Below are 27,707 nucleotides of genomic sequence, written 5' to 3' on the forward strand. Positions count from 1 at the left end.
AAGCACAAAAACATGCCTTTTGAAAATTCTCCCAGCATGCATCTCTCCCATTCCTCTAAACATTACTCATTAAATCTGGCATACGGATGATGTGCAAGCTATCCACATTCTCTTTTTTCAATCTCTCAAAGGCGAATCCAAAAGTGATGAATCGTCTCCATTCCGCCGAACTTTGTTTGGAACGAACAGGCAAGCCGAACAGGAAGTGATCCGTTAAACAGCCATGGGCCGCTACACACAGAAATCATTAAAACGCAGGGAAAGGAGCAGAAAGAACTAAGGAGACAGTTATGGAGGGCCCGATTATAGAGCAGGAGGGCCCTGGCCTCAATTAGAGCCTGAATATATATGTAGTCTGGACTCTAATGAAAATGGAGCCTTGTGCCAGCCGTAATTTCCCCTATTGAGCAGATACAGGCAGCTGAAATCACAGGATTAATCTGTTCTCTCTCTCTTGGAGAAAAAGAGGCAAGCATTTCCCTCTCTACCTCCTTCCCTCCCTCCCTCCCTCTCTCTCTCTCTCTCTCTCTACCTCTCTCATCCTTCGCTTTCATAAAACTGTTACCTGCAGCCATTGCTGAGACATACACTAGGGAGTAGATGGTTAGCTGAATACTAATGACTCTGATGCGTGAGTAGCGAGTGTGTGTTTATCTTTGCTCTTTAATCAACATTCCCCATCAATTGTGTGTGTGTGTGAACATGTAAATTGGCACAGATTTCAAAAGCTTCTTAAACTGGTTTCACGGGTGATGAAACTGAATTTCAGTTGGGTTCAATAATTCATGTGTGTCAAATGCTGTTTCACACTGACTCACTGATGGTGGTAAAAAAAAAAAAAAAAAAGTCTTGGTTTACACCCGGTGACCCGGACTCAAAAAAAGTATTGGTTTAAACCTGTTTATGTCACTTTATGCTGTTTTACGTGATAGCTTGACGCGGTCACATGCTCACATGTACAAACATGTTTGACCTGCTGTTATCTTGCTTGAAAGTGCTTTTAGTGATGTTAGCCATTTCACTAACTTCCTCTCTCAAAACCAAACGCAAACATGGGATGCTGGCACGATACCAATACCGTGAAGTCCCGTGAAACATGGGTCACGATAAAACAGCTCAAAGACTTGAAAATGGAGCTGAAATGGAATGGCTGTTTCAACGGTTCAAACACGATAGAGCATTATCCTTTTAGCTATACTCACAAGACATTTAATTTCTGAATAGCCAGGATACATACAACAACTGACTTTACATTTATTTGTTTCCGATAAAACTAGACATCCATTTAGATCCACTCATTAGACATTTCACTTTAAAAGTGTCAAGAAACATGCAAGAAGCAACGTAATATCATTTTGCAGAAAAATGGCTAAAGCCTGGGATGTAGATCTGTGAGATATAAGTGGATATTTGTTGTGTTCTGTTGCTTAAAAACATCGCTTTTTAGTGTGTTCGGTAGAGCATGTTGTGTCATTGTGTTTGATTGTGTGTTGTTTACTCACAAGAACAGTGCTTTTCTTCTGCCCTCTTTCTGATCCTCTCGTTTCTGTCAAGACATTTTTTCCTTCTCTGTCTCTTACATTCTCTCCTATTTTTCCACTTCGCTGTCTGGTGGTGTTGATGGACAGGATCAGTTTATGAACGTTGAGGTTTCATCTTCTTATTATCTTTATTTACTTTATTCATTTTTCGTTTACAAAGACATCAGTGCTTCCATTTTCTATTACATTCACTAACAATGATGATGACATTTTAAACATTTTCGTAATAAAATGTCAAATTCCTTTTTCTTGCTAAGGCTAATTCGCTAACACTTAATGTATCTTAAGCACACATTTAACTAACATTTTCACAGTTTTGCATAATGTTATACTTTCAGCTTGAGGTTCAGTTGACAGGTGCTATTTTCTGTGATTTTTTTATTTCTTCACAATTCTGCTGAAAAATTCTGCACTGCTGGTCATCAGCATAATGTTTTGCATGCTGGAACCAGCATTGGAAGCGGGAGAGCTGTTGGACCAGCTACACCAGTTTTGCTTGAGAACAGAACGACTATGCTGGAATGCAACATGGAAACCAACATGGAATTCTGGTTTGTGCTCTGTATTTTTCAGCAGGGATATCACATTTAACACACTAACTTGTCACTTGTGGAGATAATGACACAATTGTGGTGCAGTTGTAATTTGTTTCATGCTAAAAAGTTTCCACTTTCCAGGACCATTTTAATGTAACTTTCATATACCTAAAACATTTATAAATGGGCTAAATCTGTTAGCTTTCTTAAAAACCAACCGCTGTGACATAAATGTGCCCATAGTTAAAGAAACTCCCACATGCTACTCACCCACACATTAACCTGCACACACACCTACTTGCTCTCACACACTTACATGACAAAGGAGGAATGTGATGTAAGAGAAAAAGCATAAACGAGAGAGAGAGAGAGAGAGAGAGAGAGAGAGAGAGAGAGAGAGGAAGTGTGTGGTAGCCTCTGGTGGCCCATCTGTCTCTCTCACTCTCATTCTGACTGATGTAATAAACTTGACTGCTCCTTATTCAGGCTTCTGTTTAATGTTGCAGCTCTGATTACACTCATAAGGCACATACAGGAAGAAAAAAACATTAGGGTTTAGAAAGCATGAAATGACAGGTAACATTAGTCATGTGACCCCTGAGAGAGTTACAGAGCTCAGGCGTTCACTCAGGGAAGCTCTGCAGTTCACTGCACGCTAGATCATTTTACTGAACCTGTTCATAAACGCATGCATTCATGTTTAAATGTGTGTGTGTTTTGTTCCTGTGTGAAGTGTGATTTTCTCACCTTTTTTTTTTATTAAACTTAACCACCTTCAAGTGTTGATAGAAAAAAATGGGTCTTTGTTTAAAAACATTCTTTCTTTTGATGTATTGCATGTCCAGATATTCATACAACAAAATATTCTGAGGGCCATGACATTTTTGTGAAAATGGTCAAAAACCATTTTTTTTTAGGCTGGCAACTTTAAAAAAAAAAAAAAAAAAAAAAAAACGCTGGCGGTGAAAGTGTTCATATTTTGGTGGAAACCATAATACACTTTTTTTCAGGATTCTTTGATGAATAGAAGAACACTTATGTGAATATTTGGAATGATGTCGATGTCTACCATGTTACGGCTCTATTTTTGGTGCTATAGGATGCATCTCTTTCTGTCTTATAGTCAAAATCAAATTTTATTAGTTTCATTAGTTTGTCTATACAAATCACAACATTTCCTAAAAATGGAATGTATAAATTGTCTCTCTCGCCATCTTTCCATATGATGAATGAGGTATATCAGTGTCTTGTGCCCTCCCACCTCTGCGAATGCCCCAGTTTAGCAGCCAAGCAAAACCAGCTCTGCCTGGCGCCCCATCAGTCATCACACATGCAGTGTAACAACTGCAGGCACAAATAGAATCATGTCAGATAGCACGGGCCCAGGAAATATGAAAACAAATAGCCCTGTGTTTGGCTAATAGCTGTCATTTAAGCATCCACCCTGAGGGAGAAGAGAGAGGAAGAAGTGAGTCTGTGTCATGTATACAGACGGTAATGAGGTGAGCAGGGAGAGGCTATTCCTTTACCACTACACCACTGATGAGGAGGGTAGTCATGTGGGACGAAGTGAAAAAGCACATCCCAGTGCAGGTCTTTCTCTCCCTTCCTGTCTTTCTAGCTCTCTTTGTCTTACCATACTCTTGTTGTCTTGCTAGTGGTCTCTCTCCATCTCTATATTTATTTTTAACTCTTGGTTTGCAATATTTCAGCAAATTAACTAATTTAATGTGCATGTATTTGTTATGTAATGATGTTCAGCTGAGTTTTAGAAGTGAAAAGTATTGGTTCAGCACAATGTCCTTTCTGGGCTCAAGAGAACAGAGATTTTTGTCACACTAGGCGCGTTTCCATTAAAGATTCGCGCAAAACTTTTGCGATTTTTTTCTAAATATCGATAAAAAACGATTGCGAAATGACGGCGTTTCCATTAACCGATGTTATGCGACTAAAACGTCTAAATGACTAAAGTCATTCCAAAAATCATGGCAAAGGACGTTGGTAAGTTTATATATATATATCACAGCCACGTACCGCACTAGACATTATTATTATTAATGGAAGGGAACGTAGGCGTGTTATCCAAGCATTAATGGCAAGGAAAGACCCTTAGGCTATACTGTGAGCGGCACATATGAAGTGTTTCTGGGTTTTTCTCACTCATTTCTGCTCCGAGGTCTTGATTGTGGCATTTCTTTGAGGTTTAGAATCCAGTATTTCTGTCATTCTTTTGTCTTTTATGAATTCAATAAAGAACTTTTGTCTCGTATTCTGTCCAAACACACCGCGCCTTCTAAGTCAGGTGACCTGTAAATGCGCAAAAACAGTTTCCATTGCAGTTTTGCTAAATATTCCTTTTTCGAATTGCCTGAAAAACCTCCTCATGCGAGCGTAAAAACTTTTTTGCGATAAATGGGAGTTTTTGCAAATTGACTTGTTTCCATTGGGCGTATTTTCAATTCGCAATTTCAATTTGCACAATTTGAAGGGTAATGGAAATGCGGCTACTGTCAAATAAGCACTAAAAGTCAATATTTTTGTTAAAAATGTTTGCCAGCGATGTCAGTGATGTCAAACTTTGCATTGAACTTCATTGCTTTTGTGTCTCGTAAAAAGTTTAAATATATGGCAGCACAAATAAGATTTGTGAACATTCTTCTAAACGCCTACTTTCGTGTTCCCCAGAAGAAAGTCATATGGATTTGCAAAGACGTGATGACATGAAGTTTAAACTAAATTTATGATAACTGTACAGACTTAGTACTACTCTAGCTTATAGAAAACCACAGTGTGAGTAACCTCAATTTCCTCTTCCTTTTAAATAAAGGGCATCTGCTAGCAATAAACTAACATATGCGCTTAACACTCTGACATGGTTCACTAACTCTCCAACATGCTTGCACAGAATGAAAGATATTTGTTTTAGCAGTTTTTGCTTTGGGAATTTAGCCTGATGGTTTCCTGAATCTGGTCTGCATGAATGAGAACGAAAACATCTTATCTCTGATCTATCATCATGATGTGGCAGCTCTCAGTGTAACTGGTTTGTTTTGACTTCGAGTCATACAGTATGTTGTTTTGCTCTCAGAAGCTACCTCATTCCCATGATTTCCTATGTGGTCCTTGAAAGCTGCTGCTCCCCAAGCCTCTTTTTTACAGAACACTAATTATCATTTATATACAAACCACACACACACACACACACACACTGGGCTTTATGTAAATAGCGTTCTTAAACTCTGTTAAGGAGGTGTGTTGTCCATAAACACACTGAGCTCCTGCCTGAAGACCCATAAAATGCTCATTTACTGGAGAGCTGCACCTCTTCTCGTAATATTGAGAGAGAGAATATGAACCCTCTGAATTTTTTGTCACATAGCTTTGGATTTTAGTAAGGGGGAGTTAAAGAAAGACAAAGAAAGTGAGAGCTTATCAGAGTGCTGGTGTCATGGTTGGGTTATGCATTTAATCACTTTGACAGGACATGGTTTCCTTTCCCGCCCTCCCTTTTCCCCCACAGCCAATCATATTAAAGAAATGAATAACCTCCACCAATGAAAACCCCTGGAGTGGAATGGATTGGAATGCTAATAGGCCCTATGGGGGAGGTAAAGGAGTGGAGAGACGGATCAGACGCTCCGTCTAAAGGCTCTTCATCCCACTAATGGAGGGAGCAGAGAGCATTTTAACTCTTGGACATACAAGGAGAGGTTCATAAGTACTACAGACCATTAATTCATTAGCGTGATATGCAGCTAACTGATCACTGTAAGGAAATACCAATCACAGCAAACAGGGAGAATGAAATATGGGCATTTTAGTGTTTATTGCATCTCAGCAAAAGGATACAATTTAATAGGAAAGTACTTAATGGGCTTAAAGTCCCTGTGAACCAGAAGTTGCAAACGACTTTTCTCCAGTGTTGTGACGTATTTCCAAGTGAAACAGAATATTGAACAGAAGGCAGGGTTTTACGTTAGCGCACCTCCTCTCCATCTCTGCTCATAGCAGACTAACGGTTTGAGGGTTGTGGGTAAGCGTTTTCAACCCAAGCCGTCAAACTGACGTCATCAGAAAAGGAAAGCCATTCCAGACCAGAAGTAACTTTTCAGATTTTGATTGAAGATTACCACGGCAAACAATTTTTTTCTGTGTATTAACTTGCACGGTAACATGCGCTAACAAAGTAAATGGGGCAATTTTGATTTCATGTCAACTTTAAAGGGCCCATCTTGTACACTTTTAACTTTTTTTTAAGATCACTTGTAATGTTAGTCTTAAAGGGGTGGTTGATTATGATTTCACTTTTCTAACTTTAGTTAGTAATGTTGCTGTTTGAGCATAAACAACATCTGCAAAGTTACAATGATCAAAGTTCAAAGCAAAGGGAGATATTTGCTTTTAAAGAAATTGCTTTTTAAGGACTACAACGAATGGCTGGTAGGGACTACACGACATTCCTCCCGGGTTAGTGACATCACTAACCCTAAAATTTACATAAACCCCGTCCCCAGTGCATGTGTGTGTGAGGTAAAATGACACAAGCTGTTGAAGCTCCACCCTCTGTGCCGCGAGCAGCAGCTCATTTGCATTCAAAGGAACAGACACAAAACGGTGTGTTTTTGCTCACCCTCAAAAAGTGACAACTTTAACATGCTATATACAAATATATGTGGGGTATTTTGAGCTAAAACTTCACATACACACTCTGGGGACATCAAATACATATTTTTCATCTTGTGAAAAGGGGTGGTACATTATACCACCCCTTTAATGTTGTAGTCTCTTTTTATATGACCTTTTCTCAGGATGGTTTTGCTGCTCTATCTTCTTTTATGATTGGCTAACCACTCTGAATGTGGCATTCTGGCATAGGTGATGCCTCAATTATTAGGATAGACCAAGGTGCTAAACTGAACAAATGCTGATATATGATTGTCGGCAGCAGTGTTTGAAATTTTTTTTAAGCTAAATGTTTGATTCCTTTTCTGGATGTTGCTTGGAAAAAAATCGCAATAAACATCACTATACTATGGCACCACCATATTACTTATACAGTATCTTACATCTGACTGGAACAGGTCACCACAACCTGAGTAGAATTATGAGAATAGAAATCAAATGTTAAATAGCATTTTAAAAACAGAAACACTACAAGGGAGGGGCGCTGCATGTGTGCTCAGGCTCTGGCGTTCTCTCAGCACCTTCAAAATAAATGTCCTCTGCGACATCAAAATAGAAGTCACAATAATAAGCACGTCACTACAGAGTTCCTATGGTGGTGCGAATGCAAGCAGGAAAATGGCCCTTGGGGAACCCTGGTGGCTAGTTCCTTCCTATAACTAAGTTCCTAGAACTAACTACCCAGTGCAAAAGGGACTATATAGTACACTTTATAGCATCCTTTTTGGGTGGTCTGATACCCCTTTTCCACCAACACGGTTCTGGTGTGGGTTTCTGGCCCTTGTCCTTTCTCGAACCTGTTTGCGCATTTCCACTGCCGAAAAGGGGGTTCCTGGCTAGAAAAATCTGATCAAGTCTGGCCCAAAAAATGTGTAACCTAATAAGGCTGTAACCTAATAAACTACGCAACACATGGGATGTGCAATGTTTTGTTTATTTTTTTCTGTCTGGTTATAGTCTCATAAATGACACATAACAGCATTACGTCACCATTCGCTCCTCAAGTCTGTGAAAATCATGTGGCCGGTTTGTGACGCTCTCCAATTTGCCTGGCCAAAGACAGGCTTTGGCTCCAGAATGCAAACCATTCTGCTGGAAAAGGGGTGTGAGATCATTTGGATTGTTCATATGCATGTTATATCGGCCCGAGACCACCTGAGTGCTTAAACAAACTAGGTGTGAAAATGCCCAAAGATCTTGTCTGTAGTTGAAGTATCATCTGCTAAAGCTGTTGCCTGGGCAAATGACTAAATAACACTGAAATAACCTTCCTTCTTCTCCAACACTCCAGTACGATGGGTCAAGTCTGGGTGTAAAAACTCTTCATCTCATTCCCAGCTGTCTTGGGCCCCCAGCTCATCTTTCACAAACAGCAACTCATGAGAATCTCTCAGCACTCATGTTACATGTGGAGCATTTCCCCTTTTCTGTCTGTATGTGCCTGTGTGTATTTCAGCTTAACGCCTCTTTTTCTAGGGAGCTTAGCAACACTGATTACTCAGACACCATCTTTATACACCCCCTACACTGTAAAAAAAAAATACATCCCCAAGTCAAAAATTTCTAGTGACTGATCACATCTACATTTTTCAATTAGTCTGACGTATTATTTCTCATTGAGCCAATGTTAACAGACTATTGCAACAAGAATTGCACTTGGGCCAATTTAAAAATTTAGATGTGACCAGTCACTAGAAAATTTTGACTTGGAGAGGTTAGACATTTTTTACAGTGTATTTCTTTGCTGTGTCAGGCCATTGCTTCATTCTTTCTTTTGCCCACATGTTTGCTCTACATTTCGTTTGTAGCTCAATATCAAAATAATTGGGTTAAAGTTTCATTCCTTATGTAAATTCAACACCTCAAGAGTAATGATTCAAACATTAATATCTCCTTTTTTCTCCTCAGGGCTTTCCAAAAATTATTGGTAACACTTTACTGTAAGGTCTCATTCGTTAACATTAGTAAATCCAAGAACATGAGTTTGTTAAAGTCAGTTAATAAAAAATGTATTGTTCATGGTTCATGATTAGTTTACAGTGCATTGTCATGTTAGCATATACAACTTTTATTTTTAAAAAAGTATTTGTAAATGTTGAAATGTATACTAACTAAGCTTAACAGATGCAGATATTGTTCTTTGTTAGGTCATCTTAGCTAATGTTGGTAACTAATGTTAACAAATGAAACCTTATTGTATAGTGTTACTAAATTCTTCACACAAAGAATTCTAAACTATGAACTAGTGGATGAAACCTGAGATGAATCACAACTTTTGTTTTGCATGAACAATTGTCCACCCCATTATGAGGTGTAAATGAGCTATTCACACATGCACACCTGTTCACGGTGCAAAGGTACATTTCATCAAGCTGTTGGACATGAATATTAATGCTACCACCATTAGCAGAGCTCACGCAAGGTCAGGACCTGTGAGAGGAACCGCTGAGAATGTTTAAAGAAAAAAAATAAGAACATTTTTATGTATTATTTAGAGTAACCGCTAATTTGACATCTTTGTTCTCACCTGGTGTGTGTGTGTGTGTGTGTGAGTACAGGATGATGTAGTGGTTTGTGATGTGTACGTCAGAGCTGGCCATAGTGTACATGTAAAGAACAACAAGTGCTTATTAGAATATGTATGTATGTATGTGTGAGCTACATAATCTGTTAATAAGGTGCTAATGATAGAGATGGCAGAGACAGAGATGATGCAGTGCTGAGTTAGTGATGATGTGTGCTTGAGTGTGTACGAGTCTCACACACCCATAAAATGGTTGCTCATTTAATTTAATTCTTCAGGCCTTTGGTTTGTACTGAAGAAAAAACTATAGCTTGTTTTCTTGCTACGTATTTCAGACTTGGTTTTCTGCAAATATCATCATCTAAATTAGCATTTTTTCTTGTTTTCTAGTAAAAAAAAAAAATGTTTTCAAGATAATATGATCTTGAATTAAATGTTTTAAAATGAATAATAAAAAATGTAACATACTGGCAATTTATTTTATTTCTTTATTTTTTTGCTTTGTTTTAAGCTTAAACCTAACAAAAATGTATGCGGTTAAATTACTTAAAATATACAAATTTTGAAAATAAGTATTAGGTTTAGATTTTTTACTAGAAAACATGAGAATATCGGTTTTTGAAATTTTACTGGAATTTTTACATTTTTTTAGAAGTAGTTTGTTCTTTTCTCGTATGTTTATGTAATGAGCAGTCATCTGAATCGTGTGTTTATTTTGACAGATTTACTTGGTCGTTTGGCAAATGTCTTGCCTCACAGTGCTGCACTGTTTGTACTCTCTTTACACCCTGTCGGCCGTTAGCGGGAGTGTAATCCAATATCAACAGTCTGTGCGTGAATCAGTCCAGTTAAACCCAAATACAAGAACCATCAGTTCCCCAGCTGCTGCCCTAGAGCAGACCTCCAGCCCTGAACATGTCCAGAGAGAGACTGAGAAAGAGAGAAGCATTAGTTGCTCTGGTATGACAACCCTCTTGACGCCCACCTGACTGTCTAGATACGAAAAGGGAAGAGTAAGAGAGAAAGAATGGTGCGAGGGGTGAGAATAGAGGTGTGGATAAAGAGTCGAAGGGGGGAGGGATGAAAAAGACAGCTGTTGAAACTCATCTCACATTTACAATGAACAGATAGAGAGAGAGTACAGATATACTCACACAGATGGAAGTGGGTTTCCTTATGATTGACATCTTACAGAGAAATCAAAGAGAAACATTTGTTCAAGACAAAATAACATCCCTCCGTATACACACAGATTCAAAATTTGGATGTAGTTGCTTTGCCGGATTGTGACTAACATTTGGTCCATATTGCAACTTAATCTGGCCAAGAGCTGCCCACTTACACAGGGACCGACTGTCTGACCATTTAATGTGAACAAGCCAAGAAAAATACAAGCCAAAAATTTTCTTTTCTTTTTTTGTATGAGAGTAAATCTGAAATGTATAGAAGCTTGTTTCCACCTCAAAGGGGAAAATTCTTTCTCACACCTTAGGCTTTATTTATAATTATTGCGATTATATATATATCACACAGTGTGACTTCAGTTGTTATTTTAATCTTTATCACACAATTTTCTTTTTCAATACATTACCATTTAAAAGTTTGGAGTCAGTAATAAATTAAGAAAGGACACATTAAATTGTTCAAAAGTGACAGTAAAGACATTACAAACGATTTCTATTTCAAATTAATGCTGTTTTTTTTTTGTTTTGTTTTTTTACTTTCTGTTCATCAAAGAATCCTAAAAAACAGTTATTATAAATAGTTATAGTAATAATATTTCACCATATTGCCATTTTTAACTGTATTTTTGTCAAATAAATGCCAAATAAGTTTTTAAATGTCAAATAAGAGACTTCAAAAACAAGGCCTTACTGACCCCAAACTTTTGAATGGAATATTTTTAATCTTTAAACAGGAAAAAGCTTCTAGGAAAATTTTATATAACACAGAGAACAAAATGGAATATGGAGAAGATAAATCGTGGATATCTTGTGGAGGAATTACAAACTACATTTTTTGGATGCCATGAACCTTGTATAAAATTCAAAACCAGCAACTAATTATTGCTCACTGTATGGAAACTAAACACAGCTTTTGTTCCTGGCAGACTGATACAAATCTGTGCACTCTGATTCCCAGAATTCGCATGAATCAGATTGCAATTATTTTCAGAAAGCTTTTGCCATTTTGTGTTCAATCTATATCAGGTTATTGAGCAGTCCATATCTGTGGATGTGCCGTCTGAGGCTGAGATTAATCTTAATAACTGATACAGAAATAGGTGTATTTATTTATGTGTGTGTTGTTTGTTTTCCTCTATCCGAGGGGGTTATTGGTATGATTTTGGTTTCTGAAAGATGCAGAATCCTCCTTCCTGCTTGAACTTCACACCACCCCTGAACCCTACAGATCAGAGCCTGGACTCCACATGATTCCAAACAGAAGCATATCTGTGCGGTTTATGCACAGATGGCAAATGAAGCTCTCCTACCTCTTCAAAGCATTCTCCATATACCTCTTTGCTTTAAAAACTCTGCTCATTCTAACCCCCTACTTTCTCTCTCTCTCTCTCTCTCTCTCTCCTCCTGCTCTGGTGAAAAGATGCTAAATGAGGTAGAGAAAGCAAAGAAAGCCTGAAGGAAGGATTACCGGAGAGAGCTGATTTTATTTTCCTGTGTTTCTGATGTGCGAATGATGCAGGGCCTGCAGTGTGATTGACAGGTTTCTCTGGTGTGGCCCATGAGCATGATAGTGCAGGATACTTGCAGCCTGTTGGTTACAACTGTACAGATCCACAGCAGACGGTCGGTCACACCATTGAAATGAGTGTCTGGGGTCCAGATAGCATAGGGTGGTCTGTTGCATCTATTTTTGGATCCAATCCAGATTGACTATATATAGAGAATATCTAGTCAACAGGAGGACCACATGCAGCCTTACAGCCTTTATTTTGTGACTCTCAACATGCCTAATTATGAATATACTCCCATTCAATGGTTACAAAAGATGTCTGTTTCAAATAAATGCTATTCTTTTGAACTTTCTATTCATCACAAACGCTGTCACTAGGATGGTACCCTTTATACAGGTTTTAATATGTACTGTACCATTTAGATCCATTCAATATCCACTCTTTATTCAATATCCACTATTTTGGTACAAAGGTGTACCTTTTGAAAGGGTATCACCCCAGTGACAGCTTGTACCTGAGAGTGTAATGATAAGTGTTTTTTGAGCACCAAATCATCATATTAGAATGATTTCTGAAGGATCATGTGAGCCTGAAGACCTGAGTAATGATGTTGGAAATTCACATCACAGGAATAAACTACATTTTAAAATAGAAAACATTTTTAGTTATAATATTTTACATTATTACTGTCTTACAGTGTTGTTGTGTTTTTATCAGATTTTAGATAAGAAGCTAATTATAAATACAAAAATATTAAATCAGATTTTACAGCTTTCACATATGTGATTTCCATCTTTTCCCATTCAAGTTGACAGAAGCTGTGCTAACTAAGCATCCAACTAACAAAAACAATGTTCTAAGAACGTTTTGCTAGTTTTCATGTTAAGTTATGAAAAATTATTTCTGAAAACAAACATCCAGTTTTCAAAATGTTTTAAAATATTTTTTTTTTTTCTCTTGGTTATACGAATGTTAAGGAAACATTGTGGGTTACTTTTGAATGTTCTCTGAACTCTTTGAACTTCCGAGCTGCTTAAACAGGTCTGTCTGTGTACAGGTGAGCATATTTACACACCACAAGACTTTCTTCTTTTGTACTAATATTTTATTGACGGCTGTGTGTTTTGAGACCTGTGTGAGAGGAGTTGGTGTACGGAGTAGATGGAAATGATCCACAAGTCAGTAAATAAGAAAAGCAGATGAAGACATACAGTTACGCAGACTCTAGACAGACAACAATCACTCACACACGCTAGAAGAGAGAAGCTCCCTACTTAACTGCTCTCTTTTCATGTGCCTGTCATCCTTTCCTTTAATGAGCAGGCAGAAGAGACGGAAAGGTGTATGTGTGTGTGTTCAGGCTTCTTGTGCAGGTGTAATTGGGCCTGTGACCTCAGAAGAAAGTTTGTTTGGTAGGTAGCGGGAGGGCTTGTGTGCTTATGAGGAGTCTGTGTGTATGTGTGATGGTGGAGGACTCTGAGTGTGAATGTATTGATTTGTGTGTGTGTGTGTGTGTGTGTGTGTGTGTGTGTGTGTGTGTGTGTGTGTGTGTGTGTGTGTGTGTATGTGTGTGTGCTGTAGGTTACCCAGTGATTGATGGGTTTCTCTAATGTGACATCAGAGAGCCGCAGAGATATGTACAGGAACATCCGCCAAACACACATATTCCTCCTCCTGATAAATCATTACAGATTTGTTCAGTGTATCTGAGGTTCACACACTCCTGCTGAACAGTCATCAGAGCTGCTTCATTCAGAATATCAGTGTGTGTGTTTGTGTCTTATACACTTTATTAGGGCTTTTAGACCTTTAGACATCACAAATGCTAATTTAATGCTAATATGTGTGTGTTGTGTGCAGGAAACTCAGGTGACGGTATTGACTACAGCCAGCAGAAAAGGGAGAACATTGGAGACCTGATCCAGGAGACGCTTGAGGTGTTTGAACGCTACGGGGGCGAGGATGCCTTCATCAACATCAAATACATGGTGCCCACCTACGAGTCCTGCCTCCTCAACTAAAAAGAGCGGAGAACTCACTCGCAACACACACACACACACACACACACACACACACACACACACACACACACACACACACACACACACACACACACACACACACACACACACATACATTCTTATTCAAACATGTAAACACACCCACGTTATGTTACATTCCTAATTTCCGACTTTATTAAAGTCATAATGCAGATGTTATGAGTATGTGCACCACAGCTGTCTGCATCGGAGAAGACACCCACACACACAGCTTCCTAAACAGACACAAGGAGCAAGGAGCACAGGGGTCAATAAATCTCTTGGTGGCAACTAACCTGCATTTAATTTTCATTCTGTAAAGAATTATCCAAAGAGAAATGTAGAAAATGCACACACATCCAATACAAGCTGTTATCTAGATCAGTCTATATATATATACTTAATTATCTGCCTAAAACTGACATATTTACAAAAATGTGCAAAATTTTTCAAAAATAACATTACATTATATATAAGTATTATAATTTATATTGTTACAATATATAACTATGATAAATAATAAAATCAAAAATTAAATAAAATGTTATATTATATTAAAAATCAACTATAATATTGATATGATCATATCATTTTCATCATATATGAATCTTTTAATTGTGTTCAAAAGCTTCATCTTGCCACAGAATCTCTTCTAATCATACTGTTAGTTTTCACAGAAAGTCACTGATCTAATGTAGTTTCCTGATATAATGAACATTTCCCTGTTTTTTCTTCCAATTTTCTCAGCGGTTCCTCTAAGGAAATAAATAAATAAATAAAATAGTGAGATTCCCCCTCTGGCTGTTCACTCACCTTCCAACACTCACCACCAACACTTTGTTGTTTTCTTATTATCTCTTCTACCAATTTATTCCCACCTATTGTAATTGGGAATACATTTGCCCCATAATAACTAATATTTCCTCTTTGGCTGGAGTTAACTTTCATCTTTCAGCAAATCATGTGATCATCACTTAATTCATATTCATAAACCATGGTTAATGCATTGAGCCGGTGACAGAAAGTAAACATACTAGGAGAAAAGTAATATTGGCCTAAAATATGCATTTTTATATTCATAGCCAACAACACTTTAGGTCTAATTAATAAGCATGACATTACTGGGTTAATAAGACTGACATTACTGGGAAGTTTAGTTATCATGCTTTCAAATGGTATCTCATATGAGTGTATCCGTGGTAACTGGGATTTTAAAGACTTTGAGCTTTTAATACGCCTTCCCACTTATGACTTCCACTAACAGATCATTTCAACACTCCAGCTTCCGGCTTTCTTTATCTAGTTCTCCTTTTTTATCTCTGTCTCCTCCGGTCAGCACTTTGTTGGGTGTTTATATTTTATATTTGAATGTTTTTAAATCTTTGTTCTTGTTCCCATCATTTTATTTGACTATCTTCTTTAAGTACGTGTGCAGAGATGTTAAAGTGATTTTAGACTATGCCAAAATGATCCAAAAATCTATGAGTTTTAGCTATGAATTTGATGATTCCCAAGCACAACACTCTCACATTGTAACATAGCCTTGAAATGAAGCAAGGATACTGCATCTAGATGCAGATAAAATAATGGCTCCTAACATGAAACATATTCCATGACTTGAGCACGAAACACATGAAATGACACATATAGACTTCGATTGCCACAGCTACTTGCAACGAAACAATAATCCACAAAAGACAAGACAATCTTAACAAAAGAACTATAAAGACCAAAAACAAAAGATAAAGCACAGAAACCTGACACACATACACATATATATCTACATTCAGACGAAGAGCACACTTGAACCTGAAGGGACATAGAGAGTGCACAGAATAACACATGACAGATAGCAAGTATTCAGATAGCAACATTATGTGCTTTTGAAAGCCATGAACCAGAGCTGAATGGAACTGAATGAAACGCTAATTTATCAGAGTAACACACACACACACACACACACACACACACACACACACACACACACACACACACACACACACACACACACACACACACACACACACACACACACACACACACACACACACACACACACACACACACACACACACAGAGTTGGGGGCTTCCCTCATGCTTAGCAACCTATATATTCTGTGAAATCAGATGCCTCAAGTGTGTGTTGGGTTTATTTTTTTCACTGAATAGTGGTTTTGTAGCATACAATGTTATATGCTTACAAAAGTATACAAAAGTCTTTATGCTTTTAACATCAGATTAAGCAACTATCTGTGGAATTATGGACAACAGGCCCCCATAATCACTACATGTATATTACTTTCTGGCTCTAATGTATCATGCCGCCATATACAGTAAGCGTATACCGGAAGGATGTGCATTGTTTTCCCAAAATATTTCCTTTAGCAGCAACAAGGACAAAAACTGTGCTGGTATGTATTTTTTAAATGCGAGTCCCATGAGCTGATGTTTACAGAGAGCTGAGATTTCTGGAACATTTGAACTCAGTTCAATCTAGATTTGATCACACCGCCTGTAAATTACAGCTCTGAACAGACACAAGGGGGAATTGAGGTGGGATTTGCCCTCAAATTAGTTTTACTGCAACAATCGAGGTCAATAAAGAGACCTGGAGTCCCAGCTTGAGTCCTAGAAACTGTGATGGTGAGAGGAATAGCTTCAGTAATCATTTACTCACTTTTATTCCCACAAACTTGTATGACTTACTTTCTTCTGCGGAACACAAAAGAAGAGATTTTGAAGTGTTTCAACTGTTTTTACCCATATAGTGAAAGCCAAAACAACTTTCATGGATGGACAAAATACACGGAGACGCTTAGTGTATTTTGCGACAGGCTTTCCTGTAGCTCAAATGGTTGAGCGTTTGCGCTTGCAACGCCAAGGTCATGGGTTCGATTCCCAGGGAATGCTAGAACTGATGAGAATGTAAAAAATGTGTACCTTGGAATGCAATGTAAGTCGCTTTGGATAAAATGCATAAATGTAGTTTCACAGAATAAAGTAAGTCATACAGGGTTTGTAATGGCATGAGGGTGAATAAATTTTGACAGAATTTTTGGGTGAACTATTCCTTTATGTCTGTTCTCATTTGCCTGATTTGGCTCCTTTCTAATTATATTCTAATTCAGTCGATTGTATAAAAATCCAGGCATATACGGTATAAAACAGGGATGGAGACGTTGGTGTGAGTGCAGAGGAAAGGAAAAACATTAGACTGTAAGAATGCCAGATTGTTAGGAGCAACAGTGCAGAGGGGAGGGAGGGAAACGAAGGGAGCAGCAGGAATAAATAGCCCTCTGGGACCTATTCTTCTTGTTCAGCGCATCTGCCAGGGGCAGCGCGAAACCCAACGCCAGCCAGTGAGCATGTGCAAAGCCCTGAGCTCAATGGAGATTTATTTCAGAGTGACTTCATGCTTCAGGTGTCACCCGCACCTCTCAACCCCAGACCACAACTCCACAGAACGGACAGGAGCTCTGATGTTTATTCCAAAATTTCACTTAAAAATGTTATTGATTTGGCCTCAGAGCTGTAGTAAAGAAGGTAAAAAAAAGTGTGTGTGTGTGTGTGTATATATATATATATATATATATATATATATATATATATATATATATATATATATATATATATACATATATCTTCTGTTTCATGCTGGCTAAGGGTATAAAAATGGGTATAAAAATGTACATAGCATTCCTGGTTTTATTTTGCTCGTTATTCCAAATAAAAAGTTAAACTTGAAACCTTGAAACAAAAACTACCACCTGGGTCCATTCTAGTACATACAGCCCACTTTTCACAATCCAATCAATTCGCAGTGGACTAAATCAAGTCCCACTCTATTTTTGTCTCAGTTGAAATCCTGTTTCACTCAGACATGCATCAGATTATTGCAGTAAAATGGGTTGCGTATGCCGTTTCAACTTGACGTCAGTGCATTTTAGCAATTCTAAAATTCTGTAACATCTTGCCTTTCTCCAAGTAGCAGAATTGAGCTGTTCCGTTGAGCAGTCTTTTCTAATATCGGACTCTTTGAAAACGGCGTCTCTTTAAAGTAGTGCTGGTGTGTAGCGTGGTGTGTTTTGAAGAAGGCTCACAGGAGGCCGATGGTTTTTCGGCAGGAATCTGGAGAGATCTTCTTCTCTCTCATGCTGCAGATCGGTGGGGTTCTGCTGTCTGATCCTCGCTCCTCCTCTTCCTCAGCCAGACGCTCTTATCAGACTCAAACACATCTGCTGTTACTCTGCACACACACAAATGCCTGTACAACCACCTCCTCTGGACCACCGTGAGAACCAATCACACACAGATAAACATACACAGTCACCTGGATTTTTTTTTTAAACTTCCTGTACAGCAATGCTATGAAGTCCTTTGTTTAATTCCATTTTATTACTTAAATCAATCACTACCTCGAACTCAAAATACAATTCTGCATCAACGAATCAAAACGTAAAATAGTTACCAATTCCCATGAGGGTGTGTTGAGTATTTAAAAAAAAAAAACATATTATTTATGAATTATTAATATATGACATTTGTAAAACAAAAACAAAAAATTACCTTGAAAAATATAGGTTGAATTTTTTTTTTTTAAATAATGATTTACTTTTACTTGATGGTTACGTCACATGACATTTTTATTACTTACTTTAATCTCATTAAATTGAACTTTTCTTGAAAATGGTACATGGTTCTTTTCAAAACTTGATAAAACCAACATGAATACAAAAAGTACATTTCTAAGAACTTGTGTTTACATGCGTTTTATACATTCTTATATGTCATTGACTTGGAGAAATTGTGTGGTGTGAAGACCGTGGTCCCTGTGTGAGTGATGAAGGACGGTGTGTTTGCCGTAATCTTCGCTGCAGACCCCTGGGGAGCCATAGAGCCATGAATGACGTGGCGGTCCACGGTGAGATTATACCGAACTGGGTGGAGAGAACAGGATCCATCAGTGCTGTCACTGCCCAACATCTGACCATGCACGCACTAAGCAAGAGAAAGCCATTTCTTGTTTTCTTTTAGTTTAGGTTTATACCTTCTTTTTTCTCTAACTCCCATAAATACTCAGTGACACTCACGCACACACTCCCTTGCCACTCTTCACTTCACCTCAGCAGTGTGTGATTTCTCTCTCTTTAGATATCACAATTGACCCAGATTTCACTCTCTGGTGTTCCTGCACCTACACATAATCTCTCTTGTTTTATGCTTTTGTATTTTTTATTTTAATATTTAAAGCATTCGAGCTTTCTTCAAACAAAATAACACAAGAAAGTGTGTGCTTTAAGGGATCTCACGTTATATTCCAGACAGTCATGCCACCTACTGCTTTTCTAATCATCTGCCGGTCGGAGCTGACCACGGGATCATGACTGATGCCCCCTCTGAAGCTCACGTCTCTCTGCTCCCTGCCGCTTCACAACCATCTGATTTCATATTCAGTTATTATCTAGAGTGTCATTAATTGGATTAATTGTAGAATGAAACCCGTGTTATTAACAGAAGAGGAAAATACAGGGTTTAGGTGGGGATTAATATCTTGCACTACAAAACACACACTCACACACACACGTGTGGCCTGTCTTAGACGTGGTGCCTAGTAAAATAAAAATGTATGTGCTAGTGTTGATAAGGATTCTTATCTGAGATAAATGCTAAATCTTTTGTGCTGCCTCGAGAAATTGGTGATTTTTTTCAGTCTGTTACATAGGTGACTGAGCTGAAAAATGAGATTAAATGAAGAAAGGATGAGTCAAGTCAAGTGAATAGGAGGATGCATTGTGAATCATATGGATATATTTGTTTGTGGCAACAAATGAGGAGGTCTGTAAAAAATGGATCATTCCCATTCATCTCAAAATGCATTCAGCTATTTTTTGCTCATGTGCATCCAGTTCTGGACAGTATTTGGAGCCAATCTCTTTGGAACCACAGGAAAGCGTCATCATAATAATGTCCTTTTCTGGTAGTAGGCCTATAAATCTGATATTATTAGCTGCTGTGTTGTCAATAGTTAAAGGAATGTGACCTGTTATCTTCCATGTGGATAACGGAGGAGCTGGAGAAGGTCAGCTAAGCATAAAGTCACATCCTGATATAGCGTCTGTTCACATGTGTCTCACTTACTGTCGAATGTGAAACTGATCTGATATCCATTTTTTTTCTTTCAATAATGAGATGCTTGATAAATGGTCAAGATTGGTCAAAAGAACCAAGCTATGGTCTAAAAACAACTGCTGAAGGTTAATGTCCATACCACATGACCTTCCTACTGGATTGATCTACTTAGTGAACAAAAAATAGGCTACCATAAAACTAATAAAAATGAATGAATCGAAGACGTGATAATTTGTGCCATTATTAACTAATTATTTCCTTGTGTCTTTGACGGAAGAAAGTAAAACGTATAGGGTTGGAATAACATTAGGGTGAGTAAACAATGACACTTTTTTCATTTTTGGGAGAACCATTGGTCTAGAATGATAAGTCTTCTTCTTCTTTTTTTTAAATAACTTGACATGTTTATGTGTTCTTTAGTGCATTTCATCGTATTTTCAGAAGGACTATTGTATATTGAATAACACCAAACATACTGATATTTTTAAAAAGGTTACCTACATTTTAAGGCCAGAAACGCGTTCGTTTATGAGTTGCGCTCCGACACATTTTGGAACGCAACATTATAATACGTTCGAGTTCTTGCATGAAGTGCCTTCCTGCCTTAAACACAGAGAATCACATTACATGGCACAAAACTGACTGCAAATCAAAAACACACATAACACGATGTAGTTATAAGAGCAAAACACCACGTAAAAATACCACACCCAATCAAAACACAAATGCCAAAAACTTGTTGTTTCACAGACATGTTGCCACAACGTTTCACAATGTATCATCCCCGCTGGCCGTGACTTCTGACTATTGGTTCTGATCTCTGTCCATCATTTCCGGCACTGATTCATGTGGTTAAGGCACTAGTCCCGCCTCTTCAAAACTATGCGCTGATTGGCCATCCCGCGCGTCCGCGACGTGCACGCAGCCAATGGGCGCGAGGCGGGTCGGGCGCTCTCGGAGGTTCCTCAGCGAACGCGCACTGGTGGCAGTCCGGAGCAGTAGCGCTTGCTCAGTTCAACGAAGAGAACCCGACGAGTCCACATCGCGCGACTCTATCGAAGGGAGAGAAAGAAAGAAAGCGAGAGAGAGACTGCGCCTTAAAACCAGACATTATATTTGGAGAGGGTTGCCGCAGCCTGGAGGGGGAACGAGGGATTTGATCAGCACCGTTATTTTTTTCTTTTGTGTTTTCTTTTTTTTCTTTTCTGGGGGAAGGATTGTGAGCGTTTGTGTGCAAAGATGATGGTCGGGGAGATGGAGGTGAAGGAGAGACCGAGGCCGAGTCCCGACTATCTCATGCAGTTATTAAACGAGAAGAAGCTCATGACGAGTTTACCGAACCTGTGCGGCATCTTCACACACCTGGAGAGACTCTTGGACGAAGGTACGTGTGTGTAAACTTAAACCACGAGTGTGTATGTGGTGTTTCACAACTTCACAAACTATTTGTTTTCAGCGAAGGGGACTCAAACCGACGGTTGGGGTTTCTTTTTTTTTAGTAGACTTACTTTTCATGTCTACTTTTAAACGTTTAAACAGCTTTGGACAGTTTTTAACAGTTAGAATTTGAAAAGTATCCCCCCCCCCACCCCCTTCATTTCGTGTGTGGGGCGCTAGCGCTGTTAGCAGTCTGCTAAATCAACAACTTCTACATGTCGTCATATTCGCTAATTTTCACTTCTTTAAGATCTTTTAAGAGTTTATTCTTCTAAGTGTTTGTCTCGTGTTGTAAATGACATATCGCCAGGCGTTTGAACGGTTCCTAACTTATTTTAGGGTGTGAGTGAGGTTAGCCTAAGTTGGTAACGTTAGCTGCGCACAATAAACTTATCGTTTATTCTTTCGAATTAATGTTTGAGTGTTTATTTACCCAGGCATACTAAAATATTCATATCTGAACTGAACACAAAGGATTTAATCAGAACAATTAGCTGTTTGTTTGCAGATTAAGATTTCCCCCCCGAGGCATTCAGATGAGTTTTGCATGAATGCGCCCTATGGAGAGAGCGAGAGAGGCACTGTGCAGCACGTCTAAATGCCTAGACACATCTGTGTCAATAGCACAACATAAACGACTGTTTATTCTAGACACTGCCATAGCTTGTAAAGCTATTTTATTTTTACCATGCAATCTGGGAGGGTGAAAGTGTTTCAGTGGCAGTGATATGCAGCAGGTTTCTCTCATTGCAGCTTGTGTATCTGCATCATCACTCATTCACTTCACGCGTTTATTTACACGCGCTGTTTGTGTCTGAATAGCATGTAGTTTATAGTCAGGCTTTAATCTCCTTCTGTTCCGATGCGGAGAGGCTTGAATTCCAACACACACACGTTATCCGTCTGCATTAGTTTCATGAAGTGCACAAATGCTTGCTCTATTGACGTGCAAACACGCGGCTCTGTTTGTCTTGTAACAAAGAGGAACGAGTAGCCGCAAAATCTGCCGCAATATCAGCTATGTTTGCGCTAGTATTCTCTCGGCGTGTTGCAAAATCACCCTGTGCGTCACTGGGTAAACTAGTTTGTTTTTTTGACTGATCACAACTCCACATACCGACACAACCCCAGAAACCACACTTCAGATTGGTTGTTTGATTTTGACTTTGTTCAGTCACACCGCTAAAAGTTTTTCTGCTTGAGCTAATGCCAAGTTCATGACGGGACTTGTCCTCAGAGAATACATTTTTTAAATGTTCAATACGAATTGACATTTTTTTTGTTTGTTTTACTGTACGAGTAAACATGCTTTAAAGGTATAATTCCACAAAAATAAAATCTGTCATAATTTACCCATCAAGAATATACGAACTTTGGAGACCAAACTGTTTTGGAGCCCATTGACTTCCATTATATATGGACCAAAAATCCTACATTTTTCAAAATGTCTTTGGTTTCATAGAAGAAAATCTATAGGTTTGGGATGACACATGTGAGAAAACGGCATTTTCATTAACATCGTAATGTTTTAGTATGTGGACAGTGGTGAGCTATCAAACTACAAAAGTTTTTACATCTTCAGTAGGACTTTTTCTTCTCTCTCTGTCTCTATACGTAAATGGCACAGATGTGTTTTCTTAAGAAGTCTTCTACTTTGTCCCTTAGTGTCTCCTTGAGAGATTTCTCATGGAGCTGTGCGCTCTGACACCAAACAGCGAGGTGTTAGTTTCTCCTGCAGTGATTCAGCCTCATGTTTGTGTATCTGCTCTCATTCTGCTCTGTTTACCTGAACTTTGCTCCTCTCTTGCTGTAATCTGTTCTCCTCAATCCACTCAAAAATGCTGAAACCGCAGAGGACAACTTCATCCTTCGTTCCCCCCCCCCTGTGACACACATGGATTGGACTATGTGTAAAATCTCTGCTTTATTTGCATACTGATTTGGCTATGCAAATGAGCAGCTCAGGATGATGTGGGCCAGTCGTGTATTTGTAACGGTAAATACTCAGACTTAATGCGTGGGGAAGAAAATTTGTACCGCTACACACACTCTCCTGACCTCTGCTTTACATCAGACCGATATGGGGTTTTAAATGGCTGATACTGGTGATATAATGCCATTTTTAAACATTTATTAAATAAACATTTATTAAAATCGGAATTGATGAAATTGAATGTGCAATATTGATTGGCAAAGCTGGCGGTAGATTATGGAGCTGACACTAGACGGAATGATTTCTTCTGTTTACTGGACACAGTTATTGATGTGAATAATCGCAAAATGGAAAAATTGGCTGATGTGTTGGTCTGTCACGAGTTTTAGGGGGGCCGTGTGCTCCATCTTGACTGATGCAAGATCAGGTTTCACTCCAGATCTGTGCTATCACAGGATGAGGTACGCTGCAGATCAGTTGAAAAAGGCACTAGGTTGTTGTTTTTCAGCAAAAAACTGATCTGAGAAGGTTAGACAGATGGTAGTATCTCAGGTATTTCATTAAGCACCGCTGTTGTTATTGTGGAGTGTTTAAAGTGTAAATGAAGCACAGGCTTGAAACATTTTCATTGCAGCTTCACACTTTTCTGGTGTGTGAAAGAGACGGCGTTTGGGGGTTTGGAGGTGAAATGTGGGAACACTCTCTGAGTTGTCTCCTTGTAAGAGTTCTCGTGACAGCTGCGCACAAACGCTCATAACTCAAATGGATTGTGTGTTTGCAGCTGTTGTCATGGCAAAGGAAAACCAACACCCTTACATCTCCCTCGTCACCCTCTCTGTTCCCTGCACAAGACAACTGCTCTCCCTCCCTCTCCCTGCACTGCGCAAGTGTGTGTCAGGCTGACGAGAGAGAGACAGGTTTGCAGAATGCTTGTGATCTTCAGAGGTGACCCTGCGGGTGTTTTTAGAGCTGTCTTTGATAAGTCAGTGGCAGCTGAGTCCAGTGCCAGAGCTCAATGCTTGGGTGTTCAGAAATGGACACAGACGTGGAAGGAACGAGTCAAGGTTAAATAGCTTGATTTCTCAAGCTCACACAGGTTGTTAGGAAATGATTCTATCTAGAAGTTGTTTGTGTTTTCTGTGGCTCTTAGAAATGCGGTCACCACCGTTCAATGTTTTTGAAAATGCTCTTATTCTCACCAAGCCTGTATTAATTTGATTAAAAATAACTGTTTTCTATTTGAATATATTTTAAAATCAAATTTTTTTTTCCAGTGAAGGCAAAACTATTTTTAGCATCATTACTCCAGTTTTCAGGCACATGGTCCTTCAGAAATCATTCTAATAGGTTGGTTTGGTGCTCAATAAACATTTATTATTATCAATGTTGAAAAGGGTTGTGCTGCTTGATATTTTTGTTGAAACCATATACATTTAAGGATTTTTTTTGATGAATATGAAGTTCAAAAGAACAGCATTTAAAATAGAAATCTTAGTCTTTACTGTCACTTTTGACCAATTTAATGCATCCTTCCTCGATAAATGTTAATGACCCCAAACTTTTCAATGGTAGTGTGTAGCTATAGCCTATTAATTAGTTCTCTGGAATACATACAATCCTGTAAGAAACTTGATTCTGATTGGTCAGTGCATAAGCTGTATACTGTAATTAACAAATTTCCTTCATCAGCGATCAGGAATTAATTTCTTCTTTAGATTCAGTATTCTGAAAGTACTCTAATTTAGATGCAGCGTGTTTGAGGTCATTCCAGGTGTTAACAGGAAGTGATTCTTATAGGTTTGGACCCGTGGGACCCCTTTACAGCATCTAGTTTAATTAGCTAGCAGGATCCATTAGCTCAGGTGCTCGGCTCGAGCCAGGGTTCAGTAGAGTGAGTGTGCAGATAATTTTATTCTCTCTATCTTTGTTTCTCTCTATTTTTCTGTGTCCTGCTGGGTGATGATAAATTGAATAGCAGGAAGAGGTTGACAGGGTTAGCGTTGGGAACAGAGGAGTCTCGCTCATTTTCTCTCTCCCTTCCCCCCCAGTGGCGGTGTGTGTGTGGACTGGCCCCTGACTCGGCCCTTGTGTGGCCCCTGATAAAGTCATGTCTGTGTGCGTCAGGCTGTGCCCTGTTATCAGGGGGTCTCTCTTACGAGTGCAGCGGTTTCTTATCAGACTTGGCCCTGCCAGTACCGCTGTCCGCCTGACGCCGCATAGCCACTGGCACACACCCTTCAACAACTTTTCCATACAATGAAGAATTTATTTAGATGGTACAGCTGCAACATTTTCGCTCTCGTTGAGCCAGATTAAAACTTCTCTTCTTGCCACTGTAGCTGGGATCCTGATAGGCTAAAACTGATGCAATGTTTCAGACACGGTGACTAAATTCCTAGCTACACTCATGCTCATGTGCTCCCTGTAGGAGAACAGCAGGGCTTTCATGGGCCAGCTTGCACAGGAAGAGGCTGATTCAGTGTTTTTGGAAGGGGAGGAGTCCTTTTCATAAGAACCAAAAACAGTTTCTCAACTAAAAGTCATGATTTTATAGCACGAGGCAATGTGTGTGTCTGTAGTTTAACTGTGAGTAGTTCTAATGTGGTCTGGAGAATCTATCCAGGAGCGGTTGGTGTTTATCCTCTCACTCCGGAATGGGGGAAGGGCTCCACCCTTTTACATTCCACAACTGCCTGAAATATCTCCACACCCCTTCACACTGCTCTTTCATGCCATTTCTCTGCTGTTTTTCTGTTTTAAAACCAGCAGCTTGGCGACACCGTGTTGCGTTTTCCTTGAGTTCTCACTCTCCCTAATTGAGCAACAGAGGAATTGTTTGGCTAAAGCAGACAGCAGTATTCCTTTGTGCTCATCTACACATTTATTAAGCAATTGAATCCATCTAATGTTTATTCTGTTTCCTTAAATGCTATAATTAGGGATAATTATGATCACTCTTATTTTGTTTGGGCTGGAAAATGGTCCTTGAATTGATCCACATGGACCGTGGCCTCGGCCGGAGGTGGTTCTGTTTGACTGTCTCACCCTGCGATTTCAACTCTTCACCTCCGATTCGCTCTCAGCAGCAGATAGGCAACACTGCAGGGTTTTTTTCACTGCAGAAATAGGTGTCTCCAAACCTATGTGTTTCTGTCTGTTTTGAGTGTTGCCTAATAGAGAGGGCCAATCAGAGCGTACCATGCACCAGGCCTCGTGGGAGAGCACAGATGTCATTGTGATATAAGTGGGTTATTTGTCTGTGTCTTTTCTACAGTAAATGATGTCTGACTGATTCTGTTCAGAACATCATCTGTAGTTGCATTTTTGACACAATTCTCACTTGCTAATAGAATATTTCTCTCTCACTTTCACAAGAAGGGTTCTTGCACCTTTGATCAATTTAGTATTCATTTATTGCAACAACAACATTTTTTATAAATACTGACCCCAAACTTTTAAACAGTGTATACATCATCTCTGCAATCCTAAAATTTGAATGTTTTACACAGTGCGTTGCAAGTGTGATTGTGTCTCGTCTCACAGCATATTCGGGTTCATTGCGGACGGACAAACTGCTTGCCGTTGGAATCTTGTTGTGCAAGGTTAGGACCGCATAATTCCTCTGAACACGCAGTAGCATTCCAGAACACCTGATACTGACAAGCCAACCGCCAATATTTTTCTTTTTTCATAAGGCTCAACCCTTCTTGTTTTACACTTCATACATGTGTATTTAATGTTAAACAAGTTGATAATGATAACAACAGTGAAGAATGTAATAGTTTCTTTTTTGGCTCTTTTTTACTTAAGATTCTGTGTAATTTTGTACAGAGGCTCTGTAGATTTGTACTAAACAAGCCTAGTTATCACAGAGAGAGAGAGAGATTGAGTGATGAGCGATCAACTCATTGAGTGTGCGATTAACTGCGCCTGTCCTTCAGGTCAAGAATATGTTCGTGAAAAAAATACGTTTGCTAATTGCCATGTCCAAAGAGGAAAGCGATCTTTGTCGTAGCATTCTTTTAACATTTAAGGGTATTTCCTATGAATAGCGTCAGCGCTGGTCAATGCATTGAATCAATGGAATTGTCTCAATGCAGTGAATCATGGCCTCCAGTGTTACCCCGGCAATGCATTGCTGGTCGGTTGAGCCTTGTAATGTGGAGCTCAAAGTTAGAATAATTTCAACA

The 27,707-nt window shown here is 39.0% G+C and overlaps 2 protein-coding genes across 6 annotated transcripts in view; both read left to right on the forward strand.

Annotated features, from left to right (window-relative positions):
• pacrg (PARK2 co-regulated) overlaps positions 1-14,018 on the forward strand; it is a 160,805-nt gene extending 146,787 nt beyond the window's left edge. For both annotated transcript variants that reach the window (XM_079854304.1, XM_079854303.1), the window contains exon 5: positions 13,840-14,018. In XM_079854304.1, the coding sequence (XP_079710430.1) occupies positions 13,840-14,000 (161 nt within the window). In that variant the 3' untranslated portion in view covers positions 14,001-14,018. The remainder of the gene's footprint in view (positions 1-13,839) is intronic.
• Positions 14,019-21,101: 7,083 nt separating this feature from the next.
• Positions 21,102-27,707, forward strand: part of qkia (QKI, KH domain containing, RNA binding a) — a 74,476-nt gene continuing 67,870 nt past the window's right edge. For 2 of the 4 annotated variants that reach the window (XM_079853278.1, XM_079853279.1), the window contains exon 1: positions 21,102-21,531. In XM_079853278.1, coding sequence (XP_079709404.1) covers positions 21,387-21,531 — 145 coding nt within the window. In that variant the 5' untranslated portion in view covers positions 21,102-21,386. The remainder of the gene's footprint in view (positions 21,532-27,707) is intronic. The other 2 variants (XM_079853280.1, XM_079853281.1) reach the window with 1 other exon arrangement.

The sequence above is a fragment of the Squalius cephalus genome (assembly GCF_949319135.1).
Source record: "Squalius cephalus genome assembly, chromosome: 20".
NCBI lineage: Eukaryota > Metazoa > Chordata > Actinopteri > Cypriniformes > Leuciscidae > Squalius > Squalius cephalus.